The sequence below is a fragment of the Apteryx rowi genome, unplaced genomic scaffold (genome assembly GCF_003343035.1).
Source record: "Apteryx rowi isolate R43461 unplaced genomic scaffold, aptRow1 scaffold_650, whole genome shotgun sequence".
NCBI classification, from domain to species: Eukaryota; Metazoa; Chordata; class Aves; order Apterygiformes; family Apterygidae; genus Apteryx; species Apteryx rowi.
In genome coordinates, this window is record NW_020450928.1 from 85,342 (window position 1) to 108,896 (window position 23,555).

The window sequence follows — 23,555 nt, forward strand, 5'->3', positions numbered from 1 at the left end:
TTTTCCACTTTTGAATTTGTCAGCGTGTCAGACAGGCTGCATCTCAATCCATAGCTGAACAAATCAAAACTGGCTCCCTGTCAGCTGAGAAGTAAGAAATAAGGAACAAGATTAGATTAGCAGCAGCAGCCCAGGCCCTGTTTTCTCAGGCTAAGTAGCTGTTCTTGAGCAATGCTTTTCAAGAGAACTTTACTCTCAATCTGCTACATTCCTGCGGGAATCTGGCCTGAATAGACTGGTGTTTCCTTCTGAAAACTAGCCACAAGTGCTGATCACTCCCAAAACATCTATGCAATAAGATGAGCTGCCGCAACGGTCTGAATTAGGCCTAGTTCTATTTCCCTTTTGAGGTTGATGAGCAACAGATTACTAAGCTAAGATAAATCTAACAAACCAGTGAGGACAAATTCAGAGGGACCTAAATATTCCAGTAGTGGGAGCAGAAAGCAAGTTTCAAACTGAAAATATGCAGACTGATAAAGCTAGGGAAAAAAAATAGCAACACAGACTGCAGACATCCAGGAGATATAAAGAGTAACAGTGTTCTGGGAGGGCTATGGGGCATCCACGTAATGGCAAGCAGTTCACCAAAGTCCTCAACTTCCACTTAGCCAATATGTAGTGGGGAGGGAAAGGAGTGGAAATGTTCTGAAAAATCCAGGTATATGGCACCCATAGATAGCAGCCAGTTATTAATAGCTTGTAAATAAAGGCTAGCAACAACTAAACACTGAATTCACTACTTGGAGACCAGCTGATATCCAATAGCAAGGAAAATAAAGACATAAATATTTTTACTGGAGATTCATTACAGACACTATAAAATCTTATCTTTAGTGTTTTAAAAAGAAAAAAAAGAAAAAAAAAAGACTTCAGTCTACTGAAATGTCCTGGGAATATTGCTACAGGAATGCTAATAGAGGAAGAATCTCCCCAAACGCTACTCCTCTCACCTTAGGCTGTTCTTAAGTGTGGTAAAGAAGAAATACCCCTTTTCTCCCCCTTCAAACAGTAATCAAAGAAACAGGATAAAGGAATTCAATACAACTCTGAAAATAATTCACTGAAGAGAACTTCTCCGAAGCTTCGAACCTTTCGGGATGATTTAAACAAAAGCAGGATCATAATTGAATCACTTCAATGCCTTAAGACTAGAACAAACCTGCTTAGGGCGGGGGGGGGCTTTTTCATAACGCTAACGACAACAAAAAGTTTCGAGTTTCTAGAGGACAAGGAGAATGAAGCTACAGTTTTCACTATCTCTTATCCCAGAAAAAAAAAAAAAAAAAGACGTTACTGCGATTTATCTACCTAAAAGCCAGAAATAAAACCATACCTAGAAGCTATCACTTATTTACAAAGCGCAGGGTTGTCTTAAAGCATTTGTTGTGACTGAAGCTACTGTCCATGTTTCCCCCACCTACATACAGCACTAAATCAAGCACACCCTCAGCTGGGTACACATCCAGGCCTAGGTCACGCCAAGGGCCCAGCTGGGCGCCGCAGGGCCAGGGCGGAAGCCATGGCCAGGCAGGGTTCCTCCTGCAGCCCCTCCTCTCCCACGGCAAACAAAATGGGCAAAACCCTAGGCATTTTAAGGGTTAATCTCCTGAACCCACTTGCTGTGGGACCAAAGCAGGTGCTAAAGCAACCGACTTAATATTAATTTGAGTCTTCATGAAAATGTGAATCGTCATGAACCATTCCCGGTGATTTGAGGGGGACTTGTACCTCACCCGAGCGTCCCCACCGAGATGTCTGAATGGGGACTGCAGTCCCCTCTGCTCCCTCTCCGTTCAAGGGAGAGACCGAGGGCCTGAAGCTCCCACGGCAGTCAGCCGCTCACCTTCCCAAAGGAAAAGATCCCAGGCGAAGCCTGAAGCAGCTATGCTCCTCATTTCTGCCCCTGCCCCACACGCAGACAGAGACCCAGGCTAAGGAGAGCACGCGCTCACAGGGCAAGGCACCAGCTCGCAGCTCCAACTCGCACGCTCCCCCAAATCAGCTCCTCGCTGTCACCCCCCCAACACCCCAAATTCCCGTGGCTTCACTGCTGGGGAAGCGAGGACGAAGCACGATGAGAGGCCAAAACGAGAATTGCAAAGCGTATCCCCGTGATCTCTGAGCAACTGCCCAGACTAGAAACCTTCGCTCTCTTTCTGGCATACACTGACTGAGCGTTTCCAGACTTCAGGGATGGTGCTGGTGGTGGTGGAGGGGGGGTCCCCCCCCTTGTCTGAAAACATGCTCATTACTTCATTGGGAAAACAGCGCCTGGTGTGAATTGTTAATGAAAAAAAAAAAAACCCACCCTTAGCCAGCTGGCCAATTCTAGTAATAACAGCAATTCAGATATTTATTTTTTTCCAAGCAGCAGCAGAATATTTAAGGAAAGGCAAAAGCTGTTTTCTTGGCAAGAGCCCAACCTCTAGGCAGGCGGGAAGACAGACACCCCAGCACTGAGTCCTTAAGCTGCAGACTACCAGGGAAGCGCTGGGGGAAGGGAAGTATTCCCATCCTGCCGATGAGGCAGCAGCCTAGGTGGACCCATGATCTAACCTAATACACCCACGGTTTAGTGGCGGGGGGGGGGGGGAACAACAACAAATCTCACAGGGCCAATATCAAGCTTGAAGATGTTACATGTTTGGGGGTTTATCACGAGGATGATGAAGCTGGAGTGTGTTGGACAACAGCCAGAAAACCTCATGTTAGTCAGGACATCTAAATAGTATCGTCAGGCAACAGTTAAGGTCCCCAAGGCCAAGTCAGCTGCACGAATTCAAAGGCCTTTAACACTGGTGATTCCTGACCAGCGCACAAGTCTAGCACTCTCTCGAAAGCCTTCTGGCTGGAACGGGCTCTTCACGAGGTGCTTGCCAGGGTTTCAGCATCCTACGTACCACAGAGGCATAAACAGCCAGCAGAAGTCTGGCATCAGCCCTCACCTGGAGAGGTGAACAAGACTTTGAGGCCAGTCCTTCAATCCATCCCACAAAAAGCTGCAGAGAAGTCATCAGCCAGAGAAGATACTCCTCCTTCTAGCACAAGCGATATATGAGGGGGCCTGTTTCTGCCCTTATGCACCAAACCCTGGAAGTCAGAGCTGTGCAAGAGTCACACTGCATCTGCCACAGAGATTTTCATTTTACATCCCTCCCCGCCCATCAGAAGGTTTTTCTGTTGCTGGAAGTTGCCAAGTTGTGTTTGGCAACTCCCAGTTACTGTGCAGTGTGCCAAAGCCGCTGGAAACTCACTGGAGAATGCTTCACATGCAGGAAGCAGAATTTAGTTACAGTCACAGAATGGTTGAGGTTGGAAGGGACCTCTGGAGATCATCTAGTCCAAGCCCCCTGCTCAAGCAAGGTCACCTAGAGCACGTTGCACAGGATTGCRTCCAGGCAGGTTTTGAATACCTCCAGAGAAGGAGACTCCACCACCTCTCKGGGCAACCTGTTTCAGTGCTCTGTCACYCTCACGGTGAAGAAGTTTTTTCTCATGTTCAGATGGAAATTCTTGGGTTTCAGTTTGTGCCCGTTGCCTCGCGTCCTGTCTCTGGGCACCACTGAAAAGAGTCTGGCCCCATCCTCTTGACACCCTCCCTTTAGATATTTGTATGCACTGACAAGATCCCCCTTCAGTCTTCTCTTCTCCAGGCTAAAGAGGCCCAGCTCTCTCAGCCTTTCCTCATAAGRGAGATGCTCCAGTCCCCTAATCATCTTTGTAGCCTTCCACTGGACTCTCTCCAGTAGTGCCATGTCTCTCTTGTACTGGGGAGCCCAGAACTGGACDCAGYACTCCAGATGTGGCCTCACCAGGACTGAGCAGAGGGGGAGAATCACYTCCCTCGACCTGCTGGCAGCACTCTTCCTSATGCASCCCAGGATACCGTTGGCCTTCTTGGCCACAAGGGCACATTGCTGCCTCATGCTTAACTTGGTGTCCACCAGCACTCCCAGGTCCTTCTCKGCAGAGCTGCTTTCCAGCRGGTYAACCCCCAACCTGTACTGGTGCATGGGCTTATTCCTCCCTAGGTGCAGGACCCTGCACTTGCCTTTGTAGAACTTCATGAGGTTCCTCTCCGCCCAACTCTCCAGCATGTCCAGGTCTCTCTGAACGGCAGCACAATAAATTTTTTTTAAGCACAAACACAGTCCCCCACTACCACAAATTATGCAGYTGAGTTTCCCGCATTTGGGGAAATTGCAAGGGTCAGCACACCCGGAGCACAAGGGATGAGCCTCGCCCTGGGAAAACCACCTGCTGGATCATGGTGTCTCCCCTGGCAGGTAAGTGGGTAGCTAGCTAGTTAGTAGCTAGTTAGTAGCTAGCTAGTTAATTCACAGCACCCACAGTCCCAAGGTAGTCTTTATTTTTATTTAGCTTGCAAGCACCTCTGAGATCAAAGGCAGACCGCAGCTCTGTTTTAATTATTTTCCTGTGAAATCAGAAGGGCTTGGGTCTCCCCCTCAGCCCATTCCACATGTAATTTAACAACGCTTGCCTTTGAAACCTTGTTCACAGGAAAAAGGGTTAAGTAAAACCCACTTACATTAGCTGAGGGTAATTTACATATTGTAAACCTGACAATTACTCCTGTTAGTCAGGATGTGTTTATTTTCTCTGATCTGTGCAGTACAAAACATTTTAAACATAAACAGATTAAAAAAAAAAAAAGACTTTCTGCCTCCTACATCAAATGCTTGTTACTACTCCTGGCAATTCTCAGGATCCTGCTTTCAAGGCAGACAGGCAGAATTTTTCAGGACTAYTTCCTTCGTTTTGAAATGGTGGTATGGTTTTTTTTGGGTGAAGGACTGCAGTCATGGTCTTAGACTTTATATATTTATATATATATATACACACACACACACACATATATGTCTAAGTCTAAAGTAAGTGTGTGAGAGAGATATATATCCTACCTTAAAAGGATACCCATTTTAGCATTTCCAGGCATCCATAAACAAGCCTTGCTCAACCAAGAGACTACGTTAAAGCCATAACACTACAGGCTCCTCTAAGCCCCAAGATCCCACTTTTCAAGTTGGACTGCACAACTAAAAGGGCCAAAACACGGGCTTCAGCTCCRCTTTGAAAGAGCTCCAGGAAAGCACATTACTTCAAGGACTCTACCACAAGCAGAAATAACAGTCGTAAATCTGCTCCTGTGCCACACTATGCTGTAATAGAAGAGGATTCTCCGGCACCAGACATCTATCTGCCCCCTGTCCCCTCGCCAGCTAAAATATAGCACCAAGCCCCCTTTGGTAAGAGCTATTAAAAATAGCGCTTAGTGTTTAAGTATTATTCCCAGAACTCTGATGATACATAGCAGTAAGGGTGTTGCTGCTCGAAACACAATATTTTGGCAAAACAGGGTACCATATAAATTGAAGTTAAACAACAACAGATGTGTTAATTTTAGCCTCAGTTGTATAACAGGAGGAAAAAAAAGCAGCATATGCCTACAGCTGTGGAATGAGTTCACTAAAGAAATGTGAAGAGTACACCAAAGAGGAATAGGTTGGGTTTTTTGGTTTTTTTTCCTCTTTTCTTTAATTACATAGTGTCACTTGTAAATTGTCTCAGACCCTTTTTCACTGAAAGGGATTGGAAGCGGTACGCCCCGGTTGCCTTTCCCGTCATCTCATGCACGACCTGACAGGCGCCAATGCAGAAACACTGAAGGTACTCTTTTCCTCTTGGAAAAGAGATCACGGACAACGCAAGCTAGGCAGAAAGCCAGCCAAGCCATTCTCCAGCACAGTGGTGCTGCTGTCTCTCTGCCTGCCAGAGAAGGTGTCCCACAGGAGTCAGCCCAGGGGCTTATCAGCCTCATCCACCCACCCCATCTGACAGCTCAGCTCCCCTCCTCCTCTCCCCCAGAGAGCATGGCTGCAAAAGTCCTCGGAGCCAGGATCACATGGGACGAGTGGGAGCTAGACCTGGAGATGGCAAGGACAGAATTAAGGCTGATGTTCTGGCTCTTTTCCCCTTACTCCTAGATAAGCCCCCAGAGGCAGCCTGGTAGCCTGTACTTGGTGCACAGGGACCACAGCTGGGGAGAAGTCAGGTTTTACCTGGTCCAAGCCCTGCAGCTCTGGGTAGGCTTGTGAAACTATGTTGAAAAGAGAAGATGACAGCCCTGATAGGACAGGACAGGTTTCACCATGGATACAGCATTTGCTTTTATATTCCAAAACAAGCTACATTWTTTTTAATAGTGTTTAATCATTACTCCAGCACACAAGCATTCCTCCTTCGCCTAATGAGGAAGGCATCCTATTTAAAACAGGATCTAAATTCTCACCCCTTCCAGAAGCACCCAGTTATTTAAAACGGAGCATACTGCTAAGCCCTGCTTCCCCATCAGACACTCGGAGGAGCAGTGTGACTCGTGTCCTCACACCAAGGTCACACCTCCATCAGGCCTGGTAAACATCCTCAGGCTCCGACCAGTTACAGCAAGGGCATGAAACCTCCCTCTGCGGAAAGAGCCGAGATTCATCTTTAGTTAGCCGCATAAGCGCACAAGTGACATGCCAGCTGAAGCTGGAGCAGATCCCCTCAGGAGGTTACTGAGAAGTCCGAATTTGCTCAGTAGTCTGTGAAAGGCAACTCGGGGGACAAATCCTGTCCTCCCCGGGAACGTTTTAAGGTGCTACAATAACATTCAGCCTCAGCCACAAGGTAAAGAGCTATCCCTTTAGAAGTACCTCGCTCTCTGCTTGAAACATTTTTCACTCTTCAGAAGCCCTCAGTTCCTCCTCTTCCCACCCACACTTGTTTCAGCAGCCTTCTCCAGCATAAAGATTAATATTTCAAGGGTCAAACTCTGTCAGGCACACAAGATACTCAAGGTGGCCCAGTGAGTCACCGTCCTTAAATCCACTTCTGAAGACTGCCTGCAAGATGCCTCAAACCTGCCACAGAGACAAAGGTTATTTTCATTACCAGGGCAGAAAGAGGTTAGGTGTCACTGGAAACCTAGATTACTGAAGAGAGTGTGCCACAAAGATTGCAAAATGCCTTATGTCAGCCAGGTGCTTGACCTTGACAGTCCATGGTATGGACAGACCCCAGGAACCACCTTGCGATGGAGAAGTCATGGCTGCCACAAGGAGCTGTTCTGATCTGCCAGGTCTCAGGCTTCCTCCTGGAAAAAAAGCTATCTTTTGCACTCAAAAGAAGGTCTGCTTATTTCAGCAGTTACCATCCCCGTTGGCAGGTACAAACACGGTGGGATCAGAGGGAGAAATAGTCACCCGTGATTCTTCCATAGCGTGCAGCTTGCTTACAGGAAAAACATCCACATGAGTAGCACTGAGGGGGAACAGCCAGCCATGTGGCCTCTGCTCCATTTTGTTCATGGATTTCTGTTGCAGCCTTTACTGTATTGTCTCCATCTTGCTGCTAACACCCTGGGGGGCAGCAAATTAGGTCAGACACATCACTAGTCCAGGACAATGCAATAAACCAAGCCCTGCTTTTTTTATTTTGCTAGTCTTGGAAAGTTTCTTTAAAAAAAAAAAAGTTGACTATCAGCACATCCTGCTGAGTCACTGGGCAGAGCTGGGAAGACTCTGAAGAGGGAGTATGAAACACAGGATAACAGACAGACAGTGCCGCTGTCTGATATCAGACAGACCATGCTGCTGTTCCCCTTCCCAAGCAGGAAACTTATGAGATGCAACTGCAACCCATGGAGACAAAGCAGCTATAGAAGTGTGTTTGCTGGCACCTACAGGAAAAGGAAGACTTGCCTGCAGCAGGCAAAGTGAACCAAGTCTTGAACTTGTCTTCCAAAAAGCCTTACTTGAAGCAAATCCAAGGGGATGAACGGTAACCATTCAATGTCTGCTAGCTTCTTGGGAACTCTGCTAGGAGACAGGTCTCCTTTTTTCAAATTTTTTTTTTTAATACTGGAAAAAACTTTAAAACTATATGCAGACATACTCTTTTGCTCAAACAGAAGTGCTATCACTCAGCATCCTTTTCTCCTACAGCCTCTGTTGAGGTGAGTCCTGTTTCAGTTTACTGCTTGCCAGGTGGTGAATCTGCCTGGCTCAGCTGCCGACACTGCATGGTTCAGCTGCCATCCCAAGTTAAAAGTGTTTCTACACAACCCCATCTCTTAAGGCCAGCTGTGCATAAAGGACAGAGGCACAAGTTTGCTGTAGGCCCACAGAAGCAAGTCAAAACTTGCAGCGAGCCAAATCCGGGAAAGGGGGAGCAGCACTTCGCAGGACAGGGTCTCCCTGCCGCCCAAGTACTAATCCTGGTTTGAGCAGACTGCCAGGATCAGGTACTACTGCAACAGTATTCTACCAATACAGGCTGCAGGGACCTTTACCTTTCTTGGGCTACCAAACGGAGTAGCACCTTGTCATCCAGTCAACCCCAAAGCACATGAAGGAGACAGTAAAAGCCAACTCTCACCTCAGTCCATCTCCAAAGGAAACTTCCCCACAGATGCAGAGTAGGGTGAAGTTGCCTCTTTCTGCTGCCTGCACATTTGGCTGGCCTTTCCCAGGGAGTCTTGGATGACTAGAGTGAGTAACAGTCAAACACACCTCTGGGCCCAACAAACTTGTTATAATCCATGAATAGGTTCTTTTATCTGGAAAACACAGGATCTTTAGAGATGACTGCTACAGATTCTAGCAGCTCAACGCATGACCAGACAATATTCAGATTCAATCTGCTCACAGGAATCAACACCTCTTTGCAAGCAAAGATGCTGGATTACTTTTTACTTCCTCCCCCGCATGTCTCTTCTGCACCCAGAGAAAAAAGGTTCTCAATACTTCAAGAGCTGTGACACTTCAAAAAGCACAAAACAAATGCAGAAAGGCTCACTACACACCAGGGAAATCCACAATTAACAGAAGGGCCTCAGGTTTCAGCTGCTCTCACCGGTTTCAACAGCAAACAATCAACAGCTCTGCTCCTTGCACTATCTGCAGAACACGGGCTGGACAAGCAGGTCTCACTGACAGAGAGGTGTCCTGGGAAACGCATGCCATTTCAGGGACTTTGCACGACCAATTGTGATCTCATTCAAGAAACAGTTTTCCACCTTTGGGAGAAATAGTCTGCTTTCAAGGAAAGACACTTCAATCCCCCCTGCACCTTTTCATGTCCACCGAAAAAATGGGTCTCACACATGTAACAAGTAAATGGACATTCCTTTCAACAAAAAAGGAAGAAGTCCTCCAAGAGTATCTTGACATTCTACAGCCCAAGAAAGAGATTCTTATTTGTCAAAGAATCACAAGGTCAAAAAAGTTGACTTTTTCTTTGCTTCCTCTTCTAGCACATATTTGCTTTTTGCAGCCCCCAAAACAATGCAAATTTTTGTGAGCACAGCAGCAAAACTAGCAAATTTTATTTCCAGCAATTCTCACCAAGTGCTACTGCAGCTTCTACACTTATAAAAGAGACACAGTCCCAAGGGAAGAGAATCAAGGTGCTAGGGGGTCAGTAGATATCTGAGACACTCCAAACACCTCAGGTCTCAGAGATTTTTCAGGTCTCACAAAGAGTTCCCCACAGCAAATCATATGGAGAACAGCCACAGAAGATGAGAATGTGTCATGTCTGCATGCAAGGCAGAACAAAGGGCAAAGTCTTCTTGTGATCAAGCTCATCTGAGGAATCTCAGGTTTGCAGCAGAGACTTGGTTCTTCCTCACTCAGCCAAGAAATCTGACCTTCTCCAACCTTCTGCCTCCCTACATCAAGCAGACAAAATCCACCAGCCTGCCTCTGAGGGCAACTTCACAGCCCTGGTCACCTCAGAGAAGAGACACAGCCAGGCTGCCTTTGCTCTACTGCACTCAAAGTCTAAGTGTGAAGTTTCCAAGAAGTGCAAGACTGGAGCTGAGGCCAAATGCTGCTTCAGGGAGCACCAGGGGAGTCTGGACCCCCATAGTCACCACACGCTCCCCTTCTTCACTTAACAGAAACAAGTCTGATCTGTTCAAGATATCCCTTAAGAAACCTAGGCAAGTGCAACTCTGCCAGCTCTCTGGTTAGAGAGCCGGTGAGCTTGAACACTAGTATCAAGCATTACAATAGAGGAAAGCAGCTTCCTTTGTTGTAATTCAGATTTAGGGGACACTGGTGCTATGCAAAGCCCATAACTCTTCCTCTCACAAGGGTGACGACTGCATTGGGAGCATGGGCAGTCCTCACTCCCCAAAGGTGCTAGCCTTCCCAAAGTTGCTGTACCCAGTCCTAGTGAAAGTTTTGCAAGTGAGCAGTACATAAAGCCCCTTGAAAGTATACCTAGTATAACTGCTTCCCTGTTCCCACTGGGAACAAGACTTGGTCCAGCAGAACCTCCAGTGTCTCTTTTTCACTGCCCATTCCTTCCTTTGTCCTTGGAAACCTAGCAAGTCATTCTTCTCCTCCCCCTTTCATCCTGCACTCACACTATGTCTGTGAAGTAGCACATAAACTTAGGGTGTCCCCTCTTCCCAGGAGGAAGCTCTACATGGTAGAGCCCATGCATTTGCAGCCCAGGTCAGATCTGGTGTAAGCTAGGACTGAGAACAGCCTCATTACCATGTTCTTCTCCTCTCTGCAGCAGACACTTCTGACCTACTTTTTTCCTCAAGTTTTGCACAATTTGACATTTCTTCAAACGCAACAGAAAAATAAGATTCTGCTCCCTTCAGCAAGAAGGCTGGCACTTGCTCTCTGTAGAGAAGATGGTTTCCAAAAAAATCCCCAGAGATCTGGGAGTTCAGGCCCTCCGCTCTTATTAGCATGCAGTCTCAAATGCCAAGCATAAAGTGAAATAAACCAAAATTAAATATCCACATCACCTTCCAGATTGCTTGTTTGGGCACAAAGAAGCTTACGTGGAGACCTCACTTTTTACACTTTCCTTGTGCAAACACGACTGACAAATGTAACCATGCTTTCTTACATGAAGAGAGAATATGACAGACACATGCAGGTCAGCCACTGGTAGAAGAAGTGAAGAAAGCCCTGAGCGTTAGATCAGCTACAAAAGGGCTGAGGAAAGGATAGAGAGACTACGCTCACATTTATAAGCACTGACCTTTGAGAAAACTTTAAAGCAAGGGCAGGCTGCACACTTCCACAGGGTACTTGGAATCCCTCCCGTTGAACTGGATGTGAAATTATACCACAGTTAATTAAAAGAAAGATCCCCGCATAATTAGTGAGAAAGGTCAAAAACAAGCCAAGTGGGTTAGGCCCAACAGACCCCTTAGGGCCTTGACAGTGCGCACACCTACAGCTGCTGTCAGAGCCTTCTGCAAATGGGGTGTCTAATAAGCCAGTGCTGCTGCTCCCCTCCTCATCGGTGTCTCTCCTCCATCTGCCTTGTCTCCTCCATGTCACATACTTCTGCTGAGCATACGCAGCAGACAAGGCATCACTGGGTGCATCAAGTGAAAAAACAAGTGCTTAAAAATATTTTTAAAAGGCCCGATACCATCTGTGGTGGCTACAAGGAATCCAGCAATGGCTTCACTTTACGGCATCCCTGATTCAAGATGAGCAGAGAATAGCTGCTCTGCGGCAGTAGAGACAGCACCTGTTTGTTGTCCCACTACCCCTACTTGCACACACAAAAACCAAAAGTATCAGAAGGGGGTTATCAAAGACAGGTTAAGCTATTCTAATGTTATTTTAAGGAGGTGAGTGGAGGCGCCATGAATGAAATGGGAAACAAAAAATATCCACGAAGTCCAAGAGCTCCGAAAACAAAGTCCAAATGTTTTTGCTCTGCACTGTCAACTATCTTCTTATAAATTCTACTTCTTTTGATTTCTAAGAAATGGAACCTCATTACTATGAGACTGGGCTCACAGAAAACAACTCTCTCCAGGGGAATACCATGTGCAACAGCTAAAAAAATAATAATAAAATTAACAATACATAAATAAAATCTAGACATCCTTTACATGTGCATCTACTTCCAACTATTTTGCCTGCCCTCTACCCTTTGGGTAAGTTACTTGCCATGGCCCCAGCTGTGGTGTTTTACTCATGCTGACCAGCACCACACTACCACTGGTCTCACCAAGACCAAAACACTGTCCAGAGGGAGACCTTAGAGGCACAAGAACATGCTTCAGGGACACTGATCAGGTCCGCTCTACTCAGAGCTTCTCACCTTGTGAGCAGTTAAGAGTGCTTAAGTATCCCAAACAAGCTCAAGCTGCACTTCCTCGGTATTTCACTGTCACTTATCCTGCACACCACCACAGCCTGCTGTCACAGGGGAAAGGATGCTCTCTCAGGGTAATCTTCAAAGCCTGAGTTAGAGGAACAAGGGTTAGACAGACCTCAAAGTCATGCAGCAGGAGGGGAAAGAGGCAGTGGAAGCCGTGGCCGAGGGCACGCACGCGTCCACACAACAGCTTGGAGACACATGCACGAGCAGGCTTAGGTCACCTAGCAGCTCATCCACCACAGCACGTTGCCCAGTCTGGCCTAACCAGCCAAGCACTCACTAATGGGTCTGGCAGCCTGTGCAGAGCCCTGCACTGCCAGAGCTTCCTGGCTGTCAGGGCCCAGGCGAGCACTCCAAGGCAGAGAGAACAAGCACTAAAATCCATTTTGCACGCACCACGCTGCCATGAAACGCACGCATGACATGGCACGAGGAAGGAAGCACTGCAGAAGAGTTTTCACCCCTGCCCTCAGCTGCTGTTGACAAGATTTCAAACAAGATCTGTGCCACCAGCAAAACACTCAAGCTGAGTGAGCATCAGTCCTCAACTCCAGCCTCAACACAAGTCGATCGCACAGGGTAGCGGGGTTCTATTTTCTAGTTCTAACAAAAGGAAACTGCACTAAAAGGAGGAAAAGCAGGAGCTTCTCAGCTGCCCAGTCAGATCTCATGCTCTATATTCCTGCCTGGTCAGTGCGAATGGATGGGTCTATCCCCCTTTTGAACCCGCCCTCACTTTTTGTGAAGAGAGGAAAGCAGACAGAGCTGCAGCTCCTTTGCCAGAACAGACCTGCCTTTGCAAAAACAATATTTGAAAAATCACCTTGGCAACAGAGTTCCTTTGAGCATGCATCTGCAAGGCAATGAATCACAGGTTTGTCATCACGTCCTAAAGACGAGGTACTGAGGGCCATAGGGAGGTGCAGTTCTGAGCTGCCTTCACCTCCTGCAGCAAGTGTTTTTCAGGTTTGAACAAAACCATGAACATCACCAAGATGAATGAGCTTTCTTTACTTGTGCTGAATCCATATCTCCACAAATGCCACCAGGCTCTAGCAAAACACTTTTGTTTGGATCAGTTACTGGTCAGTCATCAGAAGGTATGATGCCTCTTCTACCTGGTAATCCATGCTTTGACACCTCCAGGGAGCCCAGGGCACAGCATACTCTGGATAGTCAAACAAGTCCCCTTCCACAGAGAATAAAACTTCTGTTTTAGCAATAACAAAAAATACACACAGAAGAGATTTGTGTGGATATTACAGTTTGGATATGGAGCAGTGGGTAGAAGAGAGGAACCAAATAAAATATAATTTCTATAAAAGCTTAAACAACAGCAAATAAGTACAATAAGATTTATTCTGAGACCAAAAGTAATTCATGTTTACCAATGGGTAAATTCCCTCCTTTGGACTTATTAAGGAAGACAGAAGAGTGAAAAATCTCTATGCTTTTTGACAATGCCTTGCAGGCTTGTACTTTAAAGAGATTTCCCCCAAAATATCCTTTCCATTCCTACTAATAAGATTACATTTGTCTATATTCTCTTTTGAAAAGTTTGCTTATCAATGTGGTCGTTACCTTAGCTTTGAACCTGAGCATGGCCAGTCTTGCATGTAATTGTTTAAAACTTCATCTTCAGCTCTTAGCAGTTAAATAACACTTCAAATACTGGAAATGAGGAGACATGAATTCACTGCGAGGTCACCGCTATCCAAAAAGGCCACACAGCCTAGAGCTGAGCAACACTTATGCACGGCTCCACAGGGCAGCAAGCCAAACATCCCCACTGCGTCCAATGATTCAATATATTTCTTGGGCCAGGAGGCACAGAGCCTTCTTCCCCACAGACACGTAAGCTTTCTTTGCTGTGAAGACRTGCGAGGAAGTGAAGCAGCAGCCTGTGGGAGAGAGCTCCTGCAGAGAACACTAATGGCCTTCTGGATCTGCCTGGTCAGAGTCGCATAATGCAGGGATCCAAACTCTCCATCATCTCCCAGGTGGCAGAACGTGCCAGAACTACCAGGATATGGCATTTGGATGCAAGTGTCCTACCGGAACCAAAAGGGCTATTTCTCATTCTCTCCCCACACTCCATTTCAAATTCCTGGTGGAGGCAGTGCTCCAAGTACAGGCAAAGAGAGCATAAAGAGGCAATTGCTCAGGAGCATTATGCTGTGGCCCAGAGTCATTTTTGGTGAACAAAGCAATGGGCATTGTTAGATTTAGAGCGGAGGAAAAAAAAAAAAAACACTACTTTTCTACAAGCAGAATTTCTTATCTTCACCCTCATGCTGAGCTGGTACAAAAAGCACCCGCTTTACGAGGGCCGTCTAAAAATACTCCCAGAGAGAGAATTAGTATTTCCCGTAGAGCTTGCTCCTTCGATATGTTATCTCTCTGTTGAGAATTTGTGCCTAGTTTCCAGTTTTAGTTGTTTTCCATTTCCAGTCTCTGGCTCCTGTAACCTCTCTTACATCTGTTTTGGTACCTGGCACTTCTTTTCCAAATTATTACTTCATTTTATGCTCTTTCAGCTCCTTAGAAGAGCCAGTTCTGTTCAGCTCTATCTCTTATTACACTCTCAAGGCAGGGATTTAGCGGTGACCCTACCAAGCAGTCTCGAAACTCCTTCCCTAGGTTTGACAACAGGCAGATTTCCCATCTGAGTTTCTCCAGTTTGGTCCTTAGTTTCTGAAGGGTTCCTTTAATGGGACAGCAGACAAGAGACTTCTGTTTTTATCCAAAACACTGTTTTTACTGTTTAACACCTTTATATAGTTGAATCCCCTCCTCCCTCAGACAATTTTGTAACTCATGCAATTTGTACATGAGAGATTTAGATATGCACATACACTGATGTCTTTTCATATTTATGAACGTATTCATACGTTCTCTATAACTGTGTTTTAACCACAGGCATTGAGGAAGAGTTCTCAAAATACACAGCACAGAGCCTCATTTAATGCTGCATTTCTCTCAATGCTAAAACAGTATGCTGGTAGAGGGCAGAGGGCAGAAAATTATTGGGAAGAGGGGGAAAAAAATAAGTACTTAAAGATGCTCAGGAATAGTAAAAGTAGAGAGAATGAAATTTCCAAAGCAGATGAGACAAATATTTAACTTTCAGCTGCCACTGCAGCACTAAAAGCCAAAAAAGGACTTGTGTGAAAATCCCCAGAATGAGTTGTGAAGTCCTTTCCTGCTACTCAGTACTTACAGTGGATGCTACAACGTGTTACACCTGGAGTTCCACACTTCCCCCTCCCTTTTCAGGGGAATATATTTTATAGGTTAGTCTGTTTTTGTTTTTTGAGTTTTCCTCATTCACATGATCCAGGCTTAGCATCTAAAGCAATTTTTTCTCCCTCCATTGGTAAGACATGGGAGAGACAGGAGATGGAAAGCATCTTTGGAAATTTTCTTTAAAGCACCTCAGACTGGACAGCATTCACACCAGGTGACTCAGTGAAACAAGTTCCTGCAAGAACCTCTGGCTCACCTGCATGGTAAGTCATGAGGATGAAATCATTAGAGAGAGCTGCAGCTCATCTTTTTCTCAGGGGGGAATGGGGGAAAAAAAAGAGGCAAAAATCCCAGGGCTCAGCTATTCCAGTGCTGCCAAGAGAAGGCATCAGTCTGCTCTACCACCATGGAGAGTTGTGAAAAAATGAGGCACAAAAAACAGTCACAAAGCTAAAGGTTATATAAAAACCACGACAAGGCTGCACCTCCAACCCTCCCTCTGCACCCTACTATATGTAAACGCACATAAATACAGCAAGCCGTACAAAAGAGATGCAGGTAACATGCAACTTGAGTCTCCTACAGGCCTAAAGCCCCGTTCTATCCCTTCTGTAGAGAAAATTTATTAGAGAATTGCACAACAAGCCATGTATTTAAATGTGCCACAGAGCAACGGTGACAGCGTGCTGGCATCCACGGGCCATGCAAGTTTGCAGCTAGCCGGCAGCATTTTCTGTAAGGCAGAGCGCCCTTGGGCTGACCYCTAGAACACTGTATTCTCTTCATTCAGGAACACGTGGTACCTTGTTATTTTTGCTAAAATACTTGCGGATCTGGGACATTTGGCACTTCCCGAATTTAAACAAGTTCAGAATTTAAGGAAGCATTAACGGAGACTATAAAACTATCTGGATCAAAATCATTTCAATGCTTTTTACTTCAACTCATTCATTTTGAAAACACAACGCTGCAAAATGAAACCATTTCAAAAATTCCTCCCACCCCCCCCATTTTCTTTGACTCTTGTTGCAAACAGTTCAGGACTAGAAATGGAATTTCAGGCAAATTTTTCATTAGAAAATTTGAATAAGAAACATCTCTATGAAGAACAAACAATCTTAAGATTGTCTCGCAGTAACCAGATATCCTGCAGCTCCTGCCCCTCAAACATAGAACACAGAAGTTTTTATATCTGCACAACTGGGATAAAAATATATATATACATACACAAAGTTTTGAGCTTTATGGACAGTGCAGGACTGTAATTGGAAAACATGCACAAAAACAGAGACAGCATTATGCAGGCAAAGCTCACTCTGACATCTCCCGAGTCATCAACAGCATTTCTTTGAAGGGAGAGAATTATCCAGGAGAGCATTTTATAGATGGCATTTCTACTGCCAGACCCTTCCACCCTTCTCCAGGCAGCGCACAAGCTTGCCTTTCAGTTAGGACTATTTCCAAGCTTTGAACCCGAGTGCTTTCCCTACACTCATGTTCCACAAGTACGCTCCGTACGGAGCGCTATGCGCCACAACAGATAGTATGGCCTTCAGCTCTGCAGTCCATTCCGTCTAATTTAAGCCGGTTTGACTAGGCACTTGGCAGGATGTTTCGCAGGTCTATTCAAATCCTCCGGTCTGACCAAAAATGGATACTCCACCTCAGAGAGATGTAACAGTACATGGTTTTAACCCCTAAATGTCTTTACAGGTGATCATCAGGCGCTTGCTACACTAACTGCTAATTTGAACAGCCACATAGTCATGTAGTCCAACATTTAAATCCTCAACATCTTAAAACTTTCCTAACAAAACACGGTTTAGCTCATCACAGACACTTGAGCAACTAAGCAAGAAGGACACAGAGGGGAAAGCTCTGTATCCCTCTCCATTTTGACTAAGGTCAGGCTACGTGATGTTTTTATGCTATTTGTAGTACTTGGTAAGCCAGCAAGGACAAAGTTTCAGGTTAGGCACAAGGTTCATTTTGAAGGTCTTCTTTGACCAGAGGTTTTCAGACCTGTCTGATGGATAGAATCCAGTGTGAATTGGTACCAAGACTTCACAGCAAAGAAACATTTTTTTTTTTCCATCTGTGCTTCTTAAGCAGTGTACCCACAACGGATCTCTGTAGTCCCACTGTAGGTCCATGAGAAGCACAGGAGTCTGACCAGAGAGGAGACCACGAGGGAGCCCAAGGACAATTTTCACTTCTTTGTGCCCTCCGTGATGTGGAGAATTGGCAGAGGAAGGCATCTCACAGCAAACAACTACCCAGCTCCTGTATCAGGTCAACCATTGGCAGATACTCACTCCACTTGAGTTAGGGAGAAGATGGCATTTTCCAGGAAGCCCCTAGAAAGCTAGATGTTAACGGGAAGTATTTAAACCTGGCTTCCAGCAAATTTAGCAGTAACCGCAGAGGTAGCATAGAGCATCTCCTGGAAATTTATGACCAGCAGAGATCAAATAACCAGCCAGAACACGCCAGTAACAACAGCACCAGCAAATTAGTAACGCCTAGGTTACCCCTGACCAAGGGACTCAACTATTAAAAAGACATGGATGAAGGAAAACATAGGTCCCTAGGCACAGATTTCCCGCTTTCCCTTAACACACACACACAAAACACTACTTAAGCTGGTAGGTACCAAACATAACTGAAATGACACACTGTTGCACATAATATATTAACTAATTTGACTGCTGTGTGCACAGTGATCAATACTTCATTATATTTCCAGGCAATACAACTATCTTGGGCAGAAATTGAATTGAGTAGACAGTACAGATACATAACTTCAGGGTAAAAAAAAAAACCAACCAAACAAAAAAACACATCACAAGCACAGCAATAACTGGGGCTTGTACAGGAGTCTCAGCAGCACGTGCAGAGTAGAAAGATCATATCACATCACAGATGTTTTCCACAGGGAAGAAGGCAGCAAAATTGAGCTGTGAAGGTCAAGAGAAGAATGTCAGAACTGTCTGAAATTATAGTTTCGAGTGACAGGAAGGAGAGGATGGAGCTCCTGCCCACAGAGAAAGGAGAGAAAAGCAAGAACAGCTAGAGAGGGGACAGGAACACGGGTGTTAATTGTAGCTAGCCACCTGCAAGATACCATTAAACGTACAGTGAGGTTTGTCTTCTGACAGACAGGTCCAGGGCTCCTAGGCAATTGATGACACAGGAATCAATGCATACAGAAAATCCATCTGGGCAGACAGGGAAAAGCAATGCTTTCAGGAAGGCAGAAGGATCATTTCAGTCCCCAGCCTTGTGACTTTAAGAAGCCATCCGCTCAGCCTTCTCTTCCCCATGGGGCACAAATCAGATAAACTTTATCCTGTCTTTTCTTTGGTGGTTAAGGAATAAGCCTAGATGGACAAAACAGAAGGCAGAGAAGAGCTGGGAGAGAATTTTTTTTTTCCCCATGTATTATTTCCTCAGTCTCTAGCATAGTCCAGCGCCAGAGGCATCAGGTACTACATCCCACATCTTACTTTTCAGAAATAACTGTGCTCATGCCTACCAGTGCTTTGTAGAAAAAATCCATTTCTATTATTTCTGAGACAGAAATGCCTTCCAAAAGTAACATCCAAGCTTGATCTCTGCATCCCAGCTGTTCCCTGTGGCAGCCACTGTTCCAGCAGCAATGAGGACTACAGACTTGAGCTTGCCAGAACCAGGAGAGGACTGCCCAAAGTTTATTCCCGAAGCCCTCACACTGCTTCACATGTGTCCAGAAATACAAATACCCGATTAAGCTCTCTGTTTCAGTAAGCAACACAGGAAGCACATGTGGGAAAAAAGCTGGGAGAAATCTTAGGAAAACTCTTTAAAATCCACACAAGTGTTCTTCACAGCTAACAATTCCCCTGCCTCTCCTTGGGAGATTCATAAAATTACCATATAAATTCTGCATTGCCTTCCACAATTGCGTAGAAGCATAAGATCTGCCCTAAACATTGCAATTTAGCCCTAAGGAAAGGGATCTACTGGATGGCCATAACTGAATTGTTCCTTTAATACTGTCATGGTATCTATCTCAGGGTGCCTTTTTGTCAGGTCTGCTCTCTCGGAAGGCAGAAGAGACACTTGATCTGTAGGAAAGACCATCGTGTCTCCACGGTCCATGCAGGTGTGTGGCCTCTTGCTCAGTCTGCCATCAAGTTCAGAGCATAGCAGCAGACGTGTGACAAGGAAGCTGAAGTTTAGCTCCTCTGCTTTCCCACCCCAAAAGACCCTTCACTAAGCAGATATAATCCTTAAGCATCTATCAACATGGGCTTCTACCAAAATCTTTGTTCCAGAAAAACATGTCAGGCAACAGACAGCAAGCCTGAAGTGGAGCCAGCCACACCTCAGGTATGCAGTCCTCAGCCTCTGCTAGACTTAAGCATTAGAGAAGGAGGCTTGACTTAATTTAATAAACTCTCCGTTCAGTAAATCCAATTTCTTGGCACACTGGCAGCATCTTCCACTACATGCTTGGACAAGCAATGTTTCCAGCACACCACTTCAAGGTTTCTATATGCCAGTGCCCCACCTACTGTTAAAAGGATTGTGCCCATCAATCAGCAAGCACATATCAGTACAGCAAGGCCAGTTGCTTCTGCACGAAACTCAGGGGCCTCACATTCACTTTAAAGACCAGAGTAACTTACTTTCAACATAAATGGAAGAGAGAAATGTCTTCAGTGCGGCTTTCTGCCAAGAGTCCAAGTCTATGAAAAAGAGGAGACACCCATCTATACAGACATACTTCTCAAACTCTGCTATATGGCAGAAAACTTGGTGATAATTTGGGGAGAAGGGAGAGGTCTGGAAGGCATCGAATTGCTTCAGGGAATACTGAATGGAATATTGTATTGCTTGTCTCTAATGGAACTAGAGAAAAAAATCAATTGTAATTGACTTCTCTGTTAACGACAAAGAGACAGGGCAGTTTCCTCTGGAAAGATCGACATGCAATGTGCAGTAGTATCGGTACCAGCGGCATTATCAACACATGACATTTGGAAACTCGGCACAGATAAAACAGCGGGCAGACTCCAGGAGAGAGCAGCTGAGGGCGCAGGCAAAGGGAAGTTTAGCTTATCTAAGAGCTTGCTGCTGCAATGGGGGGCAGAAGTCTTACTCCCCCCTTCTCCCCTGCCTCCCGCGCCCTCCTAACCTAGCTCTGGTGTGCACCTGCAGCAGAAAAATCTAACACACTTCCACCTGGGTGAGTTTTCTGCTAGTTTAGTGAGCTGATCCAAATCTAGGCAGCATCAGGGCCAGGAAGACCGTGTGGTCAGGAGCAGAGGAAGGAGGGAGCAGGCCTGCTCATTTTCAGCAGTGGCAAGTTGCTTGAGAGAGCCGAACCGATCTTTCAGACTTTGCCCGAGGTCTAAAGCTTCCACAGTCTATTTTAGACTGCTGTTAAAAAATATCAATAGCAGCACATTTCTAGGCCAATTTTTGTCTTTATTCCAGTCCGACTTGACTTTGCATAAGAGCATTCCACCTTCCTCAAATAGGTTCCCATGCAAGGACAGAGAGAGCTTCTGCAGAAATTCTTGCGGCTGGGGGAACAGAGGGCTCCAAGGATTTGGCACTGGCAGTAGCTACAGCTTTTCACTTCTTTAGCTCATTAGTTTGCTTTTCATAATCGTTATTAGGCCCTGGAGGCCGTAAGTGCCCAGCTGCAGTAGAATAATACACATGATACATGATTCATTGAGATGTCTTTTCAATACATATCTGACAGGGCTGCTTGAGGAAACATTCCTTATGAAAGGTCAGCCATTACTGTCTTATCTAGATTGCCACCACACTTCTGAGAAGAAGCCACATCACACAGAAACAGAGTACTAGGCATTATGACCTGCTAAATGAAGGCTGCACGGAGAAGGTGACTAGGAGACAGTTCTTCCAATGTAAGAACGGGGAGAGTCAAATGAACCACCTCCTTTGGGATTTTGTTTTGATCACATCCCCTGATGTTTTCTTCACATAATGCACAGTTGATCTGTGAAACTCTTTGTCCCAGGATATTCTGAATGGCAATTATATACAGAGGTTCAAAAAAGCAATTAACTACTTTTGCTTAAAAAAAAAATAGCATCAGACAAAGTATCATAATACAAAGAGAAATCCCTTGGTTCAGAAAAATATTCAAACTACAAAATTGTTCAAGACTGGGGAAATATTTTGAGGAAAGTATTGCTATATTGCCCAGGCTTCCGCTGCTGGTCACTGTCCAAAGACAGGCTTGCCAAACCTCACTCTCCTTTGGTTCTGACCTAGTTCACCTATTCATATATAGGAGGCTAGTAGGAAGGTGGGGGAGGATCTTGCCGCAATAAAAGTTTTGGCAGTGACAGCACTCACCAAGTCCTGAGAAACAAGAGAAACATGGAAATCGGCTTCATGCCTCTGGCCTAGAGCTCTAACTCAGTAATTCCAGCAATGGGCACGAACCTGGGAATATAAAGTACAATGTCGCGGGTTCTGCAAAAAGGATGATGAATACCTAGAATAAGTAGTACAGTCACTTCTAGTGACTCTGAGTGGATCTCAGCAGTTCGATTAGCGGAGATGATCTTTTGTTATAAAACTTTCTTCGCAGAACTCTCTAAATCAGAAAACCCTCAATGATCTACTAAACTTACACTAAAATAATAACAAAGGGATGAAAGACTAATCTGGGAATATTATGGTCTTGTGCCTAAATTGCTCCAAGTAGATCAGCTGAACTGTCATGGCATGAGATAAATCTGTTCTAACGGCAGAGTGCAGCCCTCTCTTTTGCTATCTGCATGCTGCCATGAGCCCAGGTGTAAAAATGCTGTTTATTCTTTAGGACAGAAGAAACAGCAAGGCTGACTTAGATCCTGAAAAATGTCCTCATTTAAAGGTTCTTCTAGATTGATTCAAACCAAGCGATAAAAATGCGTCACTGTGCTGTTTCAAAGGGCCAGGAGCCCTGACTTGTTCAGACCACGTCCAGCCTCTGCATCACTGATGACAAGCGGCCCAGACTGTCCAAGAATCTGGCCAACCTGTCCTACCCATTTCCTTGCTAGGCACAGCTCCTCTACCCAAAGGAGCCGTAGAAATACATGCTTCTCACCCTCAAACAYGGAGGTGAAGAAAGGACGCTCCTGATCAGACACAGCAGCATCAATTACTGCCAATGGCAGCTTGAAATTACAAAACAGAAGTAGCTTCAAAAACACCTCAGGGCCTCAGCATCAAACCAGCTGCTTTTGACCTGCTTTAACACCACCACGTCAACAGTCTGAAAGATCTCCTTCCTCTCTCATCTCACTTTTTCCCTTAATGTTTCTGGCTACAGGTTTTTCATCTGTGTTCTGCCTCTTCAGGAGGTCCTAATTAGAAGAACAAACAGCCACAAGGCATGCTCTACAACTCCAGCAGGGATTTAAGGCAACACACAGCATGGGACAAGGCAGGTAACCAGAGGGGGAGATGTGGCAGGACCTGACGTGACACTTTCCTGGCCACACTTGGACACTATCTCAGTTCTGACTCCAGAAGAGTCATACTGTTAGAGCACAGGGACAGTTAAGGAGAGGGGAGCAGCTGGCAGAGGATTCCTAACAGGAATATTTGAATGCATGCTCTGAACAGAGTTTTTTGGGGGGTGATCCCAGGTCATATTTCCCAGAATATCTATCTGTTGAACAGTTATGACAAACACTGCTATAGGATCCCGTCCCTTTCCTCTTCCTCCACTGATTACTTGAGTAACAGCTGAAGAGCTAAGTCTCTCATGGCACAAGTGCCTCTCCTCTCCTCCTAGGGGCCCATAACTGTTCCACAAAGGAGCTTTCTGCCATCTCTGCAGTCCTCTGTTTTTCTTGCTCACTCTCTAGAGATATTGGGGTGTCAACACCTGCCCATTGATAACCAAAAGAAAGAGTTAGGTCAGAGATTAGGCCAGCAAGACTAACAATACAGGGCAAGAATATCAGCTCAAGCCTGTGCCTAGAAGCTGGGAGTGAGAGGCTGTACAAGAAATCCAAGGATACTGTAGCTTTCAGATATAGGCGACAAGGAGAAAAGCATCCAAGCTCTTGGAC

At 45.5% G+C, this 23,555-nt stretch overlaps 1 protein-coding gene and 1 non-coding gene across 4 annotated transcripts in view; both read right to left on the minus strand.

Annotated features, from left to right (window-relative positions):
* FAM207A (family with sequence similarity 207 member A) overlaps positions 1 to 23,555 on the minus strand; it is a 65,928-nt gene that overhangs the window by 14,511 nt on the left and 27,862 nt on the right. The window contains exon 4 of one of the 3 annotated variants that reach the window (XM_026084824.1): positions 21,841 to 21,930. The exons of the other annotated variants lie outside the window; for them this stretch is intronic. Within the exon in view, the coding sequence (XP_025940609.1) occupies positions 21,904 to 21,930 (27 nt within the window). The 3' untranslated portion in view covers positions 21,841 to 21,903. Of the gene's footprint in view, positions 1 to 21,840; positions 21,931 to 23,555 lie in introns of those variants that run through there. 3 annotated transcript variants of the gene reach the window in all.
* LOC112975124 lies at positions 4,139 to 4,297 on the minus strand. Its single transcript, XR_003256488.1, has one exon. It is a non-coding gene; the product is annotated as a U1 spliceosomal RNA (small nuclear RNA).